The sequence below is a fragment of the Heterocephalus glaber genome, unplaced genomic scaffold (genome assembly GCF_053883595.1).
Source record: "Heterocephalus glaber isolate CG9 unplaced genomic scaffold, H.glaber_assembly_v1.0 deba00001479, whole genome shotgun sequence".
NCBI classification, from domain to species: Eukaryota; Metazoa; Chordata; class Mammalia; order Rodentia; family Bathyergidae; genus Heterocephalus; species Heterocephalus glaber.
This window is the reverse complement of record NW_028258316.1, coordinates 3,563,076-3,583,139: the sequence shown is the minus strand read 5'-3', so window position 1 is coordinate 3,583,139 and position 20,064 is coordinate 3,563,076. Positions and strand designations below refer to the sequence as shown.

General features: G+C 55.2%; 1 protein-coding gene across 8 annotated transcripts in view; it reads right to left on the bottom strand.

Moving 5' to 3' along the window:
- Ak8 (adenylate kinase 8) overlaps window positions 1-20,064 on the bottom strand; it is a 143,642-nt gene that overhangs the window by 118,451 nt on the left and 5,127 nt on the right. For 6 of the 8 annotated variants that reach the window (XR_015439728.1, XM_087182702.1, XM_021261814.2 and 3 more), the window contains exons 3-5: window positions 16,603-16,652; window positions 14,458-14,571; window positions 6,930-6,998 (exon numbers count right to left, since the gene is read on the bottom strand). Coding sequence is in view for 7 of the 8 variants with exons in the window: in XM_087182702.1 (XP_087038828.1) it covers window positions 6,930-6,998; window positions 14,458-14,571; window positions 16,603-16,652 (233 nt within the window). In the remaining variant the exon portion in view is untranslated. Of the gene's footprint in view, window positions 1-6,929; window positions 6,999-14,457; window positions 14,572-16,602; window positions 16,653-17,890; window positions 18,518-20,064 lie in introns of those variants that run through there. The other 2 variants (XM_021261816.2, XM_021261812.2) reach the window with 2 other exon arrangements.

Genomic DNA, 20,064 nt, shown 5'->3' with positions numbered 1-20,064 from the left:
TGATGGTGTTGGCCCTGATGGGGACTATGGGGTCCTGACTTCCAGCTGTGTGAGGACTTCCTCATCTGTAAAGCAGCAGCGATGACAGTTTCTGGGCAACACTGCACCCCAGGGGCCACCCCAGCACCTGGTAGGCAGTAGGTGCTCAGTAAATGGTAAGGTGCTTGCTGTTTTCCCAGCTTCCTGGTACATGCCATGCTTTTTGTAGATGAAAACTCATCTTAAACACAGAACTAAAGGCTTAAGGACAAGAGGCTGAAGACCTGGCTGCCTCTGGCTCTGTCCTGCGGCCGGGTGTTCTGGTAGCTTTCAGGAGCTGGGCAGGGAAAGGATGCAGGCCAGGTGTTCTGCACCTCAGGCTCCCCCAGAAGGTCCGTTTTTCTTTCGGGCAATGTCCCATCCTTCCTTTGGGTGGGTGGGTGGGTTTCCTGTGCTTGGCCCCTTCCTGTAGAATGGGGATCGTGGTAGCTCTTGCCACCGCCTGTCCATCCAGCCCCCAGGTCTGTCTTGTCCCTGACACCCCTACTGGCACATGGCAGGTGCAGAAGTCCTTGCCGCTGCAACCCGTAAGACAGTGGTTGAGAGTCCCTGGGAAAGCGCTCAGAGCTTGGCATGGTGATGCCTGCAGTGGCCCTGGTGAAGGCTGCCTCATCACTAAGTGTGCTTTTATCTTCACCCACTCTGCCCTTCCCTGTCCACATTTGGACCTAGCTCTGGCCTTTGCTTGTCTTCTTGATCTTTACTATAAAAGATCTCAGGCCGGATGAGTCATGGGACAAGGTCACAACTTGAAATGTGCTGCAGTAGAGGTCAGTTCACATCCCCTTCAAGAAGCCCAAGTCTCGATGGGCAATTTCTGGCCTCCACCCCTTTGCTCTCAGTGGACAGGGGATTTTGGAATTCAGTCCTCAGAACGCAGATGCCAGCAGTGTTCCTTCTAGGCTTCTGTTCACCAGATCCAGACTTTCTGAGACACACTGGGGTCTCCGAGCATCGTGGCTGAGGAGGAAGAAGGGGAAGAGGCAGCAAAGGGACTCAGGAGAGCTTGCCTTCCAGTGAGCACCAGGGAAGCCAATTCCAGCCTCGGTCGCATTGACCAGGCACTGTGCTTGGATGTTGTCCCGTAACCACAGAGAGTGACAGCCGTTGTCCAGGACAGAGTGCTTAGCAACCTGGGTCCAGTGCCTGCTGCGCATTACAAGGTGCTCCACATGGAAGGGACCAGGCCCAGGCAGGCTCTGCCCACCAGCTCTGGTCTGCCAGCCCGGACAGAGAAGAGGCTCGGAAAATCTCACTCCCGGGGTGCGGAGACCTCTGGGCTTCCAGGAGTAGCAAGGTCCCACTTCCTGACACCCTGGCGTAACCAGGCTGGAGTCTTTCCTGTGCCCCCTTGGGCTGGGAGAGATGGGGTTGGATCCATACACGAAAACATTTCTTCCTTTCCTCTTGGCCATGTATTTTCCGGTCTGTGACTCTCCAGCAGAGTCTGTTCTGCTAAAGGGCCTGGCACAAGCTCGCAAAGTACAATGGAAGCCCAGTTTGACGATCAGCTAACTAAGAGCAGGTAAAGCGCCCTCGTGTGCTGTTCCAGTGGCCTGCTGACCTCAGCCAAATCCCCTCCTCCGTCCAGGTCAGGTTCCCCTCTCATAACAGGTTTTAGGCAGGATGATGTCTGGAGATGGTTTTTAAAGAGACATTGACAGGGCCCGGGATTCAGCTCAGTGGTGCCACCGCCTGCCTCGCAAGTGCAAGCTCCCGAGTTCGATCCCAGTACCAAAAAAAAAAAGAGAGAGATTGACAACTTGGAATTCACCCAGAAGACAGGATCACTTTTAGGATACACTTTAATACACTTAGAATCAAGCATGCTGGTGGTTGATCCTTGTCATAGTAGATTAAAAGAACAAAGAAAAAGAATACAGAGCATAGGGCACCGACATCAAACTGGAACAGTGGTTCCCAAAAGCTTGAACCCCAGGTCCTGTCGGGTCCTGCGGCTGAACTTGATTGAGGCATAGGAAACCAGGGCCAAAGCGGAGGCTTGAAAACACTCACAGTGGAAATAGTTTCAAGATGTGCGAAGTCCCTAAAGAGATCTCCACAATTCCCATAGAACCATGCAGGGAAACAGCCAAAACAATCTCCCCAGAGAAACCTAAAGACAAACATGCTCCCACCGCTGAAGCTGGCACTAAGGACTACAGATTTGACCGAGTTCCGATGGAGTTTAAACACCGCCCCCTCCCTGGGCTGTCAGCAAGTTGGACACGATTTCATTACCATGGTGATACAGGGGTGGTGGGGATTATCCAAGTGGCATTCATTCGTTCGCTCCATAAATATTTACCGAGCACGGAGTCTATGCCAGGCACCATGTAGAGGCTGGGATCTGCCACGGACCGCACAGAGCCCGCATTCCTCAATCCAGGTGTGAGGGGCCGAGGAGGAGGAGGAGCGGAAGCTGTGAGCACACACAGAGTGGGAGCACGGCCTCCCAGGGAGTCAGAGAGGCCTCCCCAAAGAGGTGACTTCCAGCTGAGGCCGGGGAATGAGGAGCAGTTGTCCAGTGAGGGGTGGAGGAGGTGGGCGGGGAACAGGGCACCGTGCATTTGTCTTCTATCACTGCATGACAAGCTTCGGGCTCAAACCAACACATACCGTACTTTGTGGTTCCTGGGGATCCGAGTGCAGCCCAGCAGCTCCTGGGTTCAGATCCCCCGAGGCTGCAGTGGGGAAGAACCCTTTCCGGCTCACTCAGGTTGGACAGAAATCATTTGCTGCTGCTGCATGAGGGGGCCTCTGGTTTCTTGCTGGCTGGAGGCTGCCCACAGGGCTCCTCCAATAAGGCAGCCTGCTTCACTGTACCAGCTCGGAGGACCCCCCCCCCCCGGTGCCAAGGGCAACCACAGGAGCGACCCCCTGACCTCTGTGCCATTGCACGGGAGGGAGGTGACCGCACAAGGGGGGACGCCAGGGGCTGGGGGGAGTAGGAATCACCTGAGGGCAGTCTGAGTGACGGGTCGGGCTGCACTGGAGGACCGAGGGCCAGCGGGAATGGAGGGCATAGTGAGAGCGATGCAGGGAGGACTCAGAGCCTGCCCAGCCCTGAGGGGCTCTCAGGACGCTGGGAAAGCAGAGGGAAGCCCTGGGGGACATGATCACATTTTAAGAAGACAGCTGCTGGGCCACGGATCTAGCTCAGTGGTTCCGCCGCCTGCCTCGAAATCCTAAGGACCCGAGTTCCATCCCCAGTACCAAAAAAACAAAACAAAAAAAAGACAGCCGCTTCTCCATGTATCACATGATCCTCTGATGAAGGTCATTCCAAGAACATGTTCACTGACACCTCCACGGAAGGGAGCCAGGCGGCCAGGGGCAGCAGGGAGGGCAACTTTGGGACTTTCTGAACCTGAGCCATATGAATGGGTGGACTGTGGTCGAGAAACAGATTCATGCCTATTTTAAAGATGGCAACATGAAGAAAAGATTGGGAGGTGACCAGGGCAGCTGCAGGGAGACGGATTAGGTGTCAAGTAAAAGCAGGAGGTTCTCAGCCGTTCCAGAAAGACGGAGCATTGAGCGTGTTCAAGGTCAAGCAGGAGCCTGGCTGCCACTGGCCCTCTCCCTGAAGACCTCCAGGACTCGCCCCGTTTCCTAGCCCTCCTTTACCCTGAGGGATGTGAGCTGAAGCCCTGGCTGCACTCTGATCTCAAGCACTTGACTGTCCCTAAGCACTATCCAATGGGTTTCTGCCCTGCGCCACCACCTCCTCTCCACGATTCCAAAGCAAACTGCTAATCTCTTTCTCTAATGCATGTGATAGTCACTTCAAAAAAACTCTTCAAAGAGATTCCATTAGACAAAAAAAGCAAAAACAAAACCAGCAGATTTAACTACAGAATTCTGATGGGTTATGATTGCATTCTTTTTCCCGGAACGCTACTCCCTGCCTTCTTTTTTGTGCTCTAAATTACCAATTCCAGTCCCTGTGTAGCTAAATAATAATAATTACCATATAAATGAATATGCATATGTGTCATTTTTCTCCCTAAAAGCAAGAAAGCCTGTTTATTTTGGATGACGGTTTGTTTGGCTTTTGAACAACCAAAGCACATAATTAGAAGGCTCACCTCTCACTCTGAAACCTTGTCTCCACTGGGAAGAGATGAAAAGGGTTCTGGATGCCCCTCGAAGGTTCGAAGAAATTTTAAAACAAATTGAAGGAGCTATTTCTTTCCTCTGTAGGTAACACTAGCTTGGACATGATCGGAATCACAGGCCTGCGCAGCTGGGAGGGACTTCGGCGCTCAAGCCCAGCCCCACTGTTTTGGAGAGGGGAAAACTGAGGCCTAAGGCAGGGAAGCTGCCCCCAGGCATGCTGCCCCACTGCCCACGCCTCCATGTGGCATGGCTTCTGTGGCCCTCGAAGCAAGAACAACACGCTGCATTTGCATCTGGGTTCTGAGACTGCTGTGGAACCCTTGGCAAGGTCCACAGCCTCTGGAAGCCCCAGATTCTGCACGTGTGAGACAGGGGAGGGGACAGTGGCCTCCACAGGGCATGGAGAGTCTGGAGAAGGCACTGGACGCAGGGTCAGCCCCAGCCTGTGACACACGCTCCAGGCCGACCAACCATGCCCGCCAACAGGAAGATGACCACAGCCTCTTCCTGCAGGGCAGGTGCCCTACAGTGAGATGTAGCCAGACGATTGCCACCACCATCAAAATAATCATGGTAATAAGTGTCATAAATATTAATATGGTCAATGGGATTAATTATAACACAATATGATCATAGATAGTAAGTCCCCGACTACACGTTCAAGTCATGAATTTTCACACGGGTGCTGTTGGCTTACAAACAAATCCAATTTACCAACAATTCTCCAAGAACGGTTAGCAAGTGCTCTGCCACTGAGCTACAACCCCAGCCCAACTCTCTCAGAACGGCACTCGTTTGGAAGTTGTGGACTTACAGTATGGTGTGATACAATGTCGATTATAATATAATTAAGGCTATTGAGAGTACTAACAATTAATGATGCCATATTGTGATGGTTGTCTAGCTGTCAGCACGGACTCGAGATGCCCGGTCTCTGCCTGTACCACAGGTGCATTATACCAAGAAGTGGTGCAGATCCAGCTTTTAAATAAGCTCAACAAGCACTTTTAGAAGTTAGATTCGTGTTCCAGGGATTCTTCTAGATCACCACCCAGGGCGAGCTTGGGAAATCTGCTGAAAGTGGAGAGAAACCATCCCTTAGTGATAGACTGCTATTAGGGAAAAAGAAATCTTAAGAGAAAAAGCAGCCCAGGCCAGCTGGATCCTGTGTCTAAGCCATGGGGCATTTCTGCAGTTTTGGAAGGGAAAAATACAGACAGCTGAGCTCAAGGGGCCGTCCGAACCCGGGATGCAAAGACCACAGGCAGCCCAGGCCAGAGCATGGCTCTGTACTCAGACTGAGTGGGATGGCGTATGCTGAGTGGGGCAGGGTGGTGAAGAGGCCACTGACTCAGCAGCAGGGTTCTGCGCCTCCAGGCTAAGAAGGCTGAAACTCTGAGGCTTGCTCTGCAGTGTCCAGGGTCACTGAGGATGGACGGCACCCCACCTTGTTACGGGGTCAGGCCTGAGGAGGGGGCCACAGAGCACCCCACAGCCATGTCCTCTCAGGCTGCAACTGCCTGGCCAGCCAGCACTACCCCTGCAGTGCCCTCCCCAGCTGCTCCCTTGTTTTTGTAATAAAGTTTATTAGCACGCAACCTCATCTTTTCAATTACACACTGTAGCTGCTCTTGCACGTGCCACAGCCAGCAGTCGCAGCAGAGCACCCAGGGCCTCCCAGGCCTGACCAGAGCCTGGGCAGAAGACAGTCAGCAGGCTGGGAGCAACCGGGGCATCAGAGGAAGACCCACTGTTCAGACCCCATGCGCAGTGGCGTCTCTATGATCCTCTCGTGATTCAGACACCATGCAGAGCAAGCTACTCACTCGCCAACACACTGGAGAGATTCCTGGCGATCTTGCCAGACCCTAGGCCTCCCGATGTTGAGAGACAGGGAGCTGGACATAGGGCACACCTGCAATCCCGGCTACTAGGAAGGCAGAGGTGGGAGAGTTGCAAGTGCCATGCAGCCTGGGGCAACTCAGTGAGACTGGCAAAGAAAGAAACAGAAAGGGCTGGGTGTGGGCAGCAGCTGGCGCCCTCTGGTGTTCCTCCTCAGTACTGCAGGGGGCCACACGCCTGCATACGTGTGCACATGTGTGTCACCCCCCACTCAAGCACACCCACCTTGTCTCTCCCACTAAAAGCAGCAGCCTGCTGTGGATCTGCAGAACACATGGGAAGCTGTTTGAGGGTTCAGAAAAGTATACGGAGCGGGAGGACTGGGGAGGGAGACAGAATTCTAACTACAGTACCCCACACCAGCGTCCCTGGGGGACCCATGAGTTTCTTCTGTTTCCTCCACTCCAGACCCCAGGCTCCCCTTCGCCACTACAGTAGCACAGCAGGGACAATGGGCACCTGAGGTGCCAGAACTCCGAGGTGGGCACCCTTCCTCTTTGGTCCTGAGAGAACTGAGCAGTGCTCTGTGAATTCTTCCCCTCTGTCCTCCTGCTGCCAGTCCTGGTCACAGTGCAGTTCCAGGAAGCATGGGGCAGAGGAGGATAAGTAAAATCCCAGCTTCCTAGCCAAGGACCCAAAGGAACCGAGAGGGGTCTAAAAGGGGGAAGTTACAGGGAGAGCCCAGGGAGAGAACCTCGGAAAGCAATGGTGTTAGGCAACTTCTCCAGAGGCTCCTGTTTGTCTGCTTTACCTTCTCTATTTACCTCTGGTCTTCTCCACCCTCAGAGAGGAACTCACATCCCCTCATGCCCCCAGCGGTCCTGGTTAGGGGCCACCCACCCTGTGGGCACCTGGCAGGGTCTTACCCTCCTGACACAGTCCTCTTCCATCAGGCGCTCCTGAACCAGCTGGATGAGCAGTGAGTCAGGGACTTTCTAAAGGAAAGACAACACAGGGCATGAGACCCTGCTCGCACCTGGGAGCTCAGACAGGCACAAGGCTGGCAGCAGAGCTGACTGGGCCCTCCAGCCTGGCCTCCTCACATGCAGCACACCCGGAGAGGGGACAGGGCACCTGCAGAGAAGGGGGGACAGAGGGGACACGGCTCACAGTGGCTCAGCTCTGCAGGCTCAGATCGCCTGGCTTCTGCGGAGGGAGGCTGCTTCCCGTCCTGCTCTCCTTGTGCTGTGGTTTCTACCTAGATGTCCTGCAAAGCCTCATGTGTGGATAGGCAGGGCTCTTGGAAGGTGACTGGATCATGGGGGCTTAGAGCTGCCTTGGTGTTGGGAGGCGGGGCCTGGGTGAAAGAGGTGGTCACTGGGGTAGGACTGGGAAGGGTTCACTCCTGTCTCTGGGGCCTCCCTTCTCTCTCTGCTTCCTGTCCACCATGCCACAAGCAGCTCTCCTCCCCCAGGCCCCTCTGCCATGTCACCCTGCCTTGGAGCTAGCTGGCCATGGACTGACAAGATGAGCCAGAATAAACCTCTTCTCTCAGGTGTGGGCTCAGGTATTTTGTCCCAGCAATGATGAAACTGACTGAGACACTGCATGTAGGTGTACAAGGGTGGAGGCGAAAGGTGTCCTTGGAGCCTGTGGTGTTCAGGGCAGCTGGCCCTGGAGGCTTGAGGACCTGCTGCAGGAGGCCTCAATGCCATAAGCCCAGCCCCAGAGGCCCCAAAGGGTCAGCTGCAGTACTGTGGGCTCAGACACTGGGTCCTGGCTGCCCACTGAGCCACCTTGGACAAGTGGGCCTCATTCTCTTGGCGTCAGTTTCCCCATCTGTAAATGAGATGAATAGAATGTGCTTCATAGAGCAGTGAGGATTAAAGGAGCTCATGTGTGGAGCATGGCTGGGAGGGGCCCACACTCAGTGAGGGTTCAGTGTGGGGGCAGCTGTCACTGTGTACACCCTCAAGGCACCCCACATCCTCTCCTTTGGTGCAGGACTAGCAGGAAGCAGCTCTGCCCCAGAAACCACCCCTGGCCTGCCTCTGTCTCCTCTAACTGTAACACACACCAGGGCCCCAAATCTGCCACCTGCCCCAACCACATCCCTGTCAGGGGACAGAGAAAATAAAACACCTTCCACACACTAAGGCCTGGAGGTGGGAATATGGGGCTTCCCCGTACAGCCTTTCTTATGTGGACCAGAGATTCATCCTCAGCACTAGGGCTCCTCCCTCTTGGCTACATAATAGCTGCTGCAGCTCCAGCCAGCTGAGTGACCTCAGGCTTCTTGGCCTCGTTAGGCCTCATCAACCTTTCCAGTAGAAATCAGCAACAATACTGTAGTTTTTGTTTCGCTTTTGCTTTTTTTTCTCTGTACCCACTTCCAGTAACACATCTCCCCAAATTTCCTTTGAGGAGTCATCCTCTTGCCCTTCCACCTGTATGCTTTAGTTAGGGTCAACCCAACCTTCAGATCCAGAAGAGGGCCCAGATTGGCCCAAATTGCTTAGCAGTATATTCTACCCCTCACCACTGTGATTTATTCAAAAGCTGCCTCTTGACACCATTCTGACCAGTTTTCATTTTTAAACTCAAGGTCAGTGCAATCATAAAGGGATGGAATCCTTGCTTTGTACCAGATCAGAAGCTGAGTGACTGTAAGAGCTGGAGCTGCAGCAGCCACTTTGCAGGCATGAGAGATGAAAGAAAATAAAAAACAGACTCAACTCCAGAATGGCTTTTCCTGGGATGTGGAATTAGAAGAAAAGGAGCAGACAACGAGAGAGCGAGGGAGGGCATCTCAACTGGGGATCAGACTTATAATAAGTTCACTTGAAAGTTACAGGACCACCATGGTTTCTATAAAATAGACAACAAAGCTAAAGAGTAAAAACAAGGAGAAAAGGAGGGAATGATCCACAGAGAGCACCGGAGGGGTAAGAAAGAGGCCCACAACATCCTGCCCCTGGTGCCAACACCTCCTGAGGCCCCTCTGTGACCTTACAACATCGCCACCACCATCCCTGTACTTCTTGCTTTGGCTGGTGGCCTCCCCTGGGAGTTCTGACTCTCGGTCTAGGGCAGAGCTGAGCATCTGCATTTCTAACACTCTCTCAAGTGGTGTGACTTCCGCAGGCACGGGGACCCACCTGAGAGCCCTGGGCGTGAGCCAACCCAGGCACCCTGGCCCGTCTGCAGAGGGTGTCTTCCGGCGGTGCCCTCCCAGTGCCCAGGTGCCCCGGGAGCTTCCCAAGGCTGGCAAGGAGGGGGGGTGACAGGAAGCAGCCCTGCCTCTCCCCAGCCCTCCTTTCCTGTCCCCTGATGTCCCTTATGTCCCCAGGCAGAGCTGTTTTCCACCCGAGGCCCTGTTCCCAAGACCCATCTTCCCTCGGTGACAACACCCAGTGGGGAAGCAGCATTCAAACAGGTCCAGGGATGCAGGGGGTGCCGGGCAGGGAGGGGGGACAACAGTCAAAGAACACGAGTTGAAAGGTGGCAGCTCGGGTGGGGCTCGGCACCCCTGCAGCCCGAGCGGCAGGGGACAGGCTTGTGGCTTTAAGCGAGGCCATCACGAGCGCCTCCCCGCCGCTCCCTGCCACTGTGCTGTCTTGGTGCTGGCTTTGATGTGTCATGTCAGTGTGGGGCTTTGGGCTGCATCTCCAGGCCCTGCCAAGGTAGCTTAGCAGGGATCCGCTGCCTCCTCCTCCTCGCTGAGCTCTGCCATGTTTTCCCACCCAGCCCTCTGCCAAAGCCTGGCTTTCCAGGGGGCGTTGGGGACAGGCGGATGGGGCCAGGGAGACCACTGCTGCGCACAACAAGGCCCAGCCCCAGGTACAAGTCCTGGCCCTGGCTCCCTGCCGGAGGCCCCCAGCACCCACCCTGCGTCCTTGCTGGGTGACTGGCTGTTCAGGGGCCCCACCCATGGTTCCGTGTGTGGCTCTGCCCCCACCCCGGGGTCTCCGAACTTCACTCTGCGGTGACCTGAGCCTGTACTGCCCAGCACCGGGCCCTGCCCTCGGGGACCCCTTGACCTCGTGTCCCCTTGATCCACGGTACAGACTTCTCCTCCCCTAAGGCTGCCAGGAGCCCTTCAATGACAACCCACACTATCAACACAGGCAAGGAGCTGGCAGGAACCAGCTCCTGGGGTCTGGGAGGCAGAGGCAGGAGGTTTCGGGGACCGGAGAGAGGCCTGGGAAGAAGGGAGCAGAGGGGGCAGCCAGGAGAGAGGCCCTAGGAAGGACTCAGCTGTGGGATGATAAGGCTGCTTCTTATGTCTCACTAGCCTTCCAAGCTCAGGTCATTTATTCATTCAACAAATAGGCTGTTCTGCTCTGACGCAACATTTGATTCCAGCGTTTGAGTCCCCTGACTGTGTCATGAGTGCTAACTGCAATGAGCTGGCTGGGGTCTCTGCTGGCAGGGCTTGGAATTCCCTGGGGAGTGTTTCCAGTGCTGCTGCCGGGCCCTGCTCCTGGGATTTGCACTAAAGGAGCAGAGGGGGCCGCTGAGTCTCACGTGTCTCAAGGGCCGAGCGCCTCTGGGCGAGGTGGCTTCCAGTCTGCAAGCACGAACACTTCCACAGCTGGACCCTCACGTCCACACAGGCCTGGGACCCTCACTGGTCCTCGCCTGCTCCCCCACCAGGGCTCAGCTCGCCCGGGCCTGTGCTGGCATCTGTGATGGTCTCCCCCCTCGGCGGGGAGACAGGGACTCCGGGAGGGGAGGTGCTGGCAGCCGTGCCATCCACAGTGTCCGTACAGGGACTGGAGTCACGCTGATGCTCGCTTCAGCAGCCTTCATCCTGTTCAGGGGCCACGAGACCTCCAGGAAGAGCCATGATATCAGCATCTCAACCAAGTCATGCAGGGCGAAGAGCCAGTCTCCAGCCAGGGACCTCGGTCTCAGCCGGCCAGCCACAGCCAGCGTCATCAGCGTCGTCGTCTTCATCGTCATCATCATCATCATCATCATCATCATCGCTGAGGCTCTGACCCAGAGAAGCAGGTGGGTTGGACGTGGGCTGAGAGAGGAGGCTGGGAACAGTGCTGCCACGGGAGACACCAGTCACCCTGTGGGGCCCAGGCCCAGGGCCACAAGACAGCTGTCTCCAGACTTCACCCTCCCCAGGCACTTCCGGAGCACCGGGGAGCCTTTGAGGTCTGCATTGTGCGCCTCTCTCTGGGGTGTGCAGACAGACTCGATGTCCAGACGAGACACGGGCCAGAGTCAGAGCTGGCGCTCGCGCTGGCGAGGGAGGGAGGCAGGCAGAGGCTGGGGACGCCTCTAAGGGCAAAAGGAGCGGTGCTGTGGCAACAGCTCACTAGAGGTGCGCAGCTTCCTCCACAGACTGAGGAAGCCTCGGCTGGTCCTCAGCTGGCAGCAGGGACAAAAGTTAAGGAAGCTGGAAGTGATGGATCCAGTCCTGGCCGTGTTGGACAGATGGCCACGGGATTATTATCTGGCCTCCTGGAGTGTCCGAGGGGTTGGTCTGGTTTCCTGTGGGTCTGACATGGCAGGCGGTTTCCTGGGCTGAGACTGTGGGTGACCGATTGGTTTCCTGGGCTGGCTGCTAGGGCTTGCAGTGAGTTACTGTGGTAACTCACGTGGTCCAGCCATCGTCCATTTGTGTTCTCAGTGCCTGGGGAGCTATGGACTGACACCTCTGTGGATGAAATGAATCGCAGTCTGCATTTGCTTTGAGGTCACTGGGCAGGAGAGCAGGAGAGCAGGGGAGGGTAAAAGGTGAGGCTAGATGGCATGAGTTCACATGGGTGCAGCCAGCTGCTGGGCTGTGGGGGTTCCCATGGAGTCTCGCTGCCACTGAAGAGCTTTTCGACATTTCATAATAAAGAGTGAAAAGGAAGCTGTTTCTAGTCCGCAGCACCCTGAGGAGGTGACCCCGCCCCTTTGGGGTCCGTGACGCTTGCTGTCTTATAATGTCACCCTCGCAGCCTCCAGGATAGCTCTCCGTGGAGTGACCGCCAGGGCGGCTCTGTGGAGCCATACAGCAGGTGCACTGCTCCCTGCCCAAGCCAGGGCCAAGGACTTCATCAGCATTTGGAACCAATCGAAATGAGTTAGTAAATGAAGCCACCGGTGAACAAACTGAAGGAGGCCTTGCCAGGGCCCGAGTCTAGCCCGGGGTTGGTTTTAGGGTGCTGCTGGTCTTGCATTGGCTTGCTGTACAGTGGGTGCTTAGAAGGACCTCAGAAACCACCTGGAAATGCCTGAGACTTGGTGAACACCAGCAACATAAGAGAACTCTGCTCAGGAAGGCAGAGCCAACATAAGAAGGAGAAAATCAAGCATTTGAAGGTATTAAAAGTGCTTGCACATGGAGCCATAAAGACTCAAATAAGCAGACAATTTGAAGACAGTGTTTAATGAGAGGCCTGGCCCGGCCAGGCAGGCGGCCGTCTACAGACAGGCGGCTCAGCCTGGCCGACACACGCCCACCTCAGCTCTGCAGAACCATCACCTCCTTGATTAGGCCGAATCCTAGCCTTTCATCTTCCCTCCACCCAGGTATCTGAGCCAGTAACCCCAACAAGGCACCCTGGAAACACATGAATGTGGTCTGAAATATGCTGGTAATTAGCGTAATGAAGCCCAGGAGGAATTTCTTAACTCTACCTCTCAGCTGAATTTCATGAACCCAATAAGGCATCTCCAGCCTGGAAATGAGCCTGCCTTGCCCACCCAGAGAAGCAGGAACTGGGGAGACCACTTTCCTACACCACGGGGTCCCCAGAGTTGTGACCACAGCTCTGACTTCCACAAGACCATGGGGGCAGTGGCTGACCTCGAGGAGGGAGGGCCGGCCTGTCTGTCAAGTGCTGGTCATCATAGGTGCACTCCGGGCTGGGATCCACCTAAGTCGTCCCCTTGTCTCTGGGAATAACCTTGGCCAGGCCGGGGCCATCGAGTGGCCTCAGCACACCCCTACCCGAGCCGACCGCACCGGGGACACCCGACCAAGAGCACAGGCAAGAAAGACAGGAAGAGGATGAGGAGGGAACTGAGAAGGCGGAGATGAGAGACAAACCCACCCAGAGAGGCCCTGTCGCCCTTCAGGTCCCCTCCCTGCTCTGGGCGCCCCAGGTGCACTCCACTATGCTGTCCTGCAGCCACCATTCACGGCTGCCCACAAGGCCTGGAAACTCACTTCCAAGTTGTTTGAGGAACACCAAAGGCACTACTGACACGAGCGCCCACTGAGGCGCTGCTCAGCCTGAATCTGCACTGTTGTGAGGGGCAGGGCGCAGTCTTTGGCACCGTGGGTGACGAAGGATTAAGTTTGGCTGGAAGGTGCCGTCAGCTGTCCGGTGGCACAAGTGTGGCACAGCTGGCTGGGTCTGGTGGCACGTGGCTTGTCACAGGCCTGTACAGGACCCCATGCTCTGAGGTGGCAGCAACAGAAGGGCCGAGGGGCCCAGCTGTGGCCTGTGTGGCAGACAGCATCAGCCTAAACCTAGACGCACCCAGAGGCGCCTGGCACACACAGTGCACAGTTCACACCAAGGTCCCTACTGTCCTGTCCTCAGCGGTGTCTCCCCACAAACAGAAGAAGCCTAGGTCTCGGGGAGAACGCTGAAAGGGCACATCCCTGCTGCAGGCGCCAAAGGGAATCTGAGGAAATACTTTGGGTTTCTGTGCGTAGTAAAAAGAAACAGCATATCTGGATGTGTGGTGCAGGCCTGTAGTCTCAGCACTCTGGGAGGCTGAGGCAGGGGGACCCTGAGTTCAAGGGCAGCCTGGGCAGTTGTCAACTTAGTGAGACCCTGTCTCAAGATAAAAAAAGGGATGGGATGTAGCTCAATGTGAAGGCTGTGGGTTCGATCTCAAGTGCTATCAAAAATAAATAAATAAATAAATACATACATAATAAATAGAAACAATGTGCTCAAGCCTATGTTTCCCCTTAACAGATGTTCTGCAAGCTCAGAGCTGGTGGGGGTTTGGAAACAGCACCCTCAGCCCTCCTGGATGCTACCCTAGGTGGGTGGGAGGGCCGGGCGGACAGGCACCGAGCAGTGGCGGGGGAACTTAGGCCTCCCTAGGGCCTGTTGCTGGGCTGTCCAGGCTGGAGGCAGCTGGGCGACAGCCCTTTATGCTCCCAGCCCAGCTCAGCGCCCCAGGGCCACCGCTGTGGGGTGGAGACCTCCACTCATCTCCGCCCCTTTACTTAGCTGACCCTGAGAAGAAAAGGAGCCACCTGGACCAGAGGACTCCACTGGGAGAAGGCAGTGCCTGGGCCCAGCACTGCACCCTCTCCTTCCTTCTATCTCACCCACCTGTAACTGAGCTCACCCTGGCCTCTCCCCCAGCTTCATGTGGAAGGAAACGGAAATGAGCCAAGCAAGCAGAGGGGTCGTGAGCGAGTGTGGTGGGAGTATGGGAAGCAGGTTCACTGTCCCGCCCTGAGCCCACGGCCAGTCCTACCTTGAATCTCTGGTACTGCTTTCTGGCTTCCTCAGCCACAGAGGAGAATTCTTTTCCTAGTAAGGTCCCCCTGGTGAGGAGATTCGTGTTCAGGTGTTTGCAGAGCCACATGGCCTGAAGAAGGGGAGTCGAGAGGGAAATCTGAGTGAAGATGGAGAATCTATTACCACTAACTCTGTCCAACGCCCAGGTCGACTGGCAAAGGCTGGCTGCAGGGAGCATTTCCTCTCCCGGCCCTGTCGGCTGCAGCAGGCTGGAAGCTGCCCCCCCATCCCCCGGCTGCCTCCTGAAGCTCTGTGCACTGAGAGATTTTCATCTAAGGAAGGTTTACACCAGGCAAGGCAGGGACGGTACATATGGTTGTAGTCCATACTCACAGTTCATTTTTTTGGTTTTTTTTGGTACCGGGGATCAAACTCGGGTCCTTGAGCTTGTGAGACAGGCGGCATAACCACTGAGCTAAATCCCCGGCCCCTCATTTTTTTTCTTAAGCACTGGGGTGGACATATCCTGGTGAACTATATGCTTAGTTCATTGATGACTACTGTGCAGGTGAAGAATGAACTGTAAGGAATAACAAGGCACTAAAGCGTTCTCAGCATTGAAATGGTGCTGGTGAGCATTTCAGCACCAGGATGATTCTGAGGCCCTGTAGGTTCCCTGGGCTGGGGTGACCCTAACTCTCCCTGTTCCTCGTGCTGGGGCACATCAGAGTTTACTATGTATCACCTTTCATTACTGGTGCGGCTGCCGGGGCCTGGCCCATGAGGGAGACAAAGTCAGTGGCTCTGGTCATTCTGGGACTCAAGATAAGAGGGTCTTTGTACGCTGAACCTGCTCTGCTAGCAAACTGCCCCTAACAGTCAGAGAAGGGCCAGAACCAGCAATGCCACAAAGCCGGCCCTGAGGGGCACAAGGCAGGAGCCCTCTGCCGGGTGGGCCATGGTAGTGCACACCCGTCATGCCAGCACTCTGGGAGGCAGAGGCAGGGGGATCCCAAGTTTTAGCCCAGCTTGGGCCATTTAGCAGCTTACTGAGACACTGTCTCACAATTAAAAATTTAGGCCCAGGGATTTAGCTCAGTGGTTTTGCTGCCTGCTGCGCAAGCACAAGGACCTGAGTTTGATCCTGGGTACCAAAAACAAAAAAATTTAAAAAGGGCTAGGGATATAGCTCAGTGTGAAGGCCTCGGGTTCAATCTCCAGTATTAAAAAATAATAAAAATAAATAAAAACGCCCTTTAACAAAACGAGACCCTCATCCTGAGCAGCCAGGCTCTTCCTGAAAACACAGCTCGGTAAATTAATCCATCACTTGACTAAATGCATCCTGTCTTCTGTGGTCCCCAAGGCAGAATCGCCTGGGGAGCCTTTTCCCACCAGTTTTCTGGGGGCCATCCCAGCAGATTCTGATGAGGTCCTCTGCCGCTGGGGTCCAGACCTGCATTTGTCAGAGCACCCAGCAATGTGAATGTCTGGGAGCCCCTGGTCTCCAACTGTGAGGCAGTGAAGTTAGATTCGGGGTGCTGGCTGCAGAAAGGAGTAGAAGCTGCCAGCCTGGCAGTGAGGAACCCAACAGAAAACCTAGAGGGACAGATGGACAGAAGACTGGATGGACGGAAGGACAGATGGATGACAGATAAAAAGCGCAGGGCTAACTCAGACAGCATAGCAAGTGGGGGCCGTTCTGAGCAAGAATCGGCCACGGTTTCTGTGCTTTTCTGATTAACTGAAATATTTCATAATTAAAAATCTAAGATTGAATCTTAGCGTCCCAGACCGAACATCTCTGAAATGTGTGTGCTGTTGGGCCCTCCCCTCCCACCCCTTCCTAGAAATGTGGATATAACTCCCAGCCTGCAAGGATCACGCTCCTGTAGGTAGGGGAATGCTCGGGAAGGGCATCCCAAAGTGTTGAAGGAATCCTTTTCTCTTGTGATTGGAGAATTGCATTTTTGCTTTTCCTATTTCTTAGGTTTTTACTATGAACACATGCTGCCTTTTGTAATAAGAAAGTAAGAAGGAAGAGAAAAGGAGAGGAGAAGAACAGCCCGGTGAGCCGACCGCTCATGGAGGGGCAGGCTCCTGCCCGCCGGAGCAGAGGCAGAATATTACAGCTTTACGACACCTAATATCGTGCACTTACGATAGTTGTTTTCCCCGAGGCGGGTGGACCTAATATTATGATCTTCGGCACTGCGGAATAAAAAGATTTGAATGTCACCATTCAGTAAGACAAAGCAGCCTCCTATGTCTGCCGTACTCTGGGTGTATTTATTTCTCTCCTCCCCAGATTTCATTTCTGCTGGTGACACGGCCATTTGTCACCCAGCAGCTGGGACCCTAGCGCCATACAGCGCGGTCTGTGTTGGAAGAGGTAAGCGATCACCAAGATGGTTTATTTGTCTGTCTCCATGGGGACACAGACACGGTAACTTGTTTGCCAAACTAATAAATATCGGGAACAATTGGGATTCAAATACCATAAAGTATTTTAAACAGAGACTTTGTCTCAGGGATACTCTCTCAAATAAAGTTGTATTTTATGTAAATTGACCTGCAAAGCTTTTTTTTTTAATATTTATGCCTGTTTATTTAGCAAATTGGATCACCCCCATTATTTCACAGAGCAAAATAACAGGAAAAAAAAGTCAGATTTATAAAACCCAAGATATGAAAGTCTTTGTTTTCGAATATGGGCATTTCTATGCAAATGGAAAAAAAACCTGGTTGATTTGTGGCTATAGTCCCAGCTCTGGAATGGTTTTGGCCCCTGCAGAATTCCTAACGCAGCAGCGACCAGTCCGTGGCGATGCTGTTGACAGGAAAAAGCACAAGTGGACGCACGAGCCAGAGGGCACAGCGCTGGGGTCAGAAAGGAGGAAGCAGGACAGTGTCTGGACACAGTGCTGGGGTGACCGCGTGCTGAGTGCCGTGACACCGGGCGCCTCCCTCCCTGCTCTTGGCGAAAGCGCCCTCAGCCTGGCCCTGCTCTGAGGGGATCTGCAAATGCTCGGCACGTCCATGCCCTGCTTGGCTGCTTAGGTTTAGATAGAGCTTTGTCCAAAATCCGTGGCATTTTGTCCTGCTCAGGGAAACACTGAAGAGTTCAAGATGACACCCCCTCCACTCCACACACACTCGCAGAGCTCCCCATCTGCGATCCCTCCAGGCTGGAAGCTGCCAGGCAAAGCGGGATGGGCCACAGGCCCCTGTAGCAGGCGAGCAAGGTCAGTGACGGGATGAGCCCGGGAAGTGAGCAGATCCTCGGGCCCGGCTCAGTGACTCCCGCCACCCTCAGGGCAGGAGCTCCAGGAGGAGGGCTGGGTGTCCTCACTGCCCTGCCTGCCGGGGCCAGGTCAGGCTGGGGCCACAGCATCACCCGGGACCCCACACACTCCCCTGCTGGGTAGAGATGCCCTGGACTTTCTCACCTTTCCTGGAGTGTCCGCCCTGCTCCTCTCCTGTCACCTGTCAGTCCCCATCAGGAAAGTCCTCCTTGCCCAAGCCACCCGGCAGCCACCCAGGCTCACTGTCTCTTCCTTCCCTGGGTCTGAGCTGGCTCCCGAGTGGGGCTCTCCACCTTCTGCCTGGTGAATCTCACCCTACCGCAAAGAAGCGGCCGCTCTGCTGTCCCCCGTGAACAGGCCTCATCCCCAAGGCAGCCAGAACCAAGGAGCCGCTGCCCAGCAGCACCGGTGGCGGCCTCCTCGGCTGTCCCTATCTCTTTCTGTAGTCACGGAGCACCTGTCACGCTGGTCACCATGACACCACCTCACAAAGGGCATTCTCAGAACAAGGAGAGGGGTCGGCACGGCTGAGCCAAAGGCCAGTGTGGATCACAGAGTCCCGCACAGACTGAGAGCCAGACCCAGGGCCACCCCACCAGGATTGACAACCAAAGTGAGGCCACCAAATGAGGAAAGGGCACAGCTCCGCTGGCACCAGACACTGCAGCCTGTGTCCACCATGCTGGGACACGTGTATGGATCCCAGAGCTGCCAGCAGCCGCCCTGCCACTGCCACCCAGGAACCTGGCCCTACGGATCTTGCAGGGCAAGGTTCACCTACGGAGGCAACTCGGGTTGCAGCCAGGCCTGTGCCATCACGGATGCTGGGGCGGGTGGGAGCCAGGTGGGGATTCAGGGTCATCATCTGCCCGGGCCTGGGAGCTGGGACCAGGCTTCCAGGGGCCTCCACCTGAGCAAGAGAAGCACAGCAGGTGGGAAACAGGCTTGTAGGCCGAGTGTGGAAACCAGGTGGTATAGGGGACACTCGGCCAGGTGGCTGGGGTGGCACAGTTTGGGAGGCAGCAGAGAGGGTGGTCAAAGGTAGGGAGGCCTTGTGCTGTGGAGTGGGGGCTCGCTCTGGCCTCAGGGGGAATACCTGCTTGGCCACAGTCAGGTCAGCAGGGTGGTGGGGACGCGGGGCTCAAAGGGGGCTCCACCCCAGGCCCTCTCTGTGTCTCGGAACCCAGCCAGGCCCAGCAGGCCTCAAGGTGGCGGAGCTCAAGAAGGGAGACATTTGGTGACTCAGGGCTTCTGGGATGGAGTCCGACTGCCAGCCGTTCACCTGGGCAGAATCATGGAGGTAAAGGTGGCAGGGGAAGCCCCCTCTTCCAGGTTCCATAAGTAGCACCCAAATTGTACACATCTCTGAAAATACTTTGAAAGAGGAACATCTGCGGCCTTTCTCCCCACCTAATTTCTCTCTTGCACTCATTTATGTGATTAATTTCAGTTTCTTAAAATCTAACACCTTAAACTCCAGCCCGGCTCACAGTAATTATTTATAAACAGTGTCAGAAGAGGCTGCTTGATTGCCAAGAGTAATCAACGTCCTCCAACCACTTCAAAGGAAATCAAAGAACCTTTCCATCCACGGAGCCTTTTGAGGTTTAACCAGGAGCGTGATTTAAAATTCACAAGAAAACCCTTAGGTATTGGAGCTCTAATACACAGCTTTCCTGGACAAACGTTTGATAAGAAACGAAATACACCATTATAGCCACCACCGCCCGATTTAATATTGCCCAGGGCCACTGTAAATGCTCACTTTGTACTAAATCTGCTTTTTGCGCAGCGCAGGGGCTGCCAGCCCCAGTCTGGGGTTCCTCTGCTCCCTCCTGTGTGCACTCCAGCGTGGGATGAGGCTTCCTTCCCTCCTGCTCTACCCGTCACCGGCCAGGGTGCTGCGGGTCTGCATGACCCCGGGCCCAGGATGGAGGGGGTCAAGGTCCCAGCTCCAGCGAACTTGGGCCACCTGGAGGCTGGAAGGAGGCCTGGGATCTGCCAGGGGAGCCCTCGCTGGGCACTCCAGGCCTCCTGCCCCTCCCCCAACAGATAGTGTAAACGGAGGCGGCTTAAAAGCCAAGGCCACAAAGGCTGCCAGGGCCAGGAGAGGAGGTGGAGGTCATGGGGACAAATTCGTCTCTAAAACAATGGTTACGGGGACCCAAGGGAATTGCTCTCTGGACATCAGGGCTAAAAAACCTCCACTTTGGCCGGCCAGGGTCACACAGGAGCAGACAGGAGGCAGCCCACAGCTGGGAGCTGAGCAAGAGGGTCCGCACTCTCCTCCCCTGAGGGGAGGGACAAGGAAAGGCTCC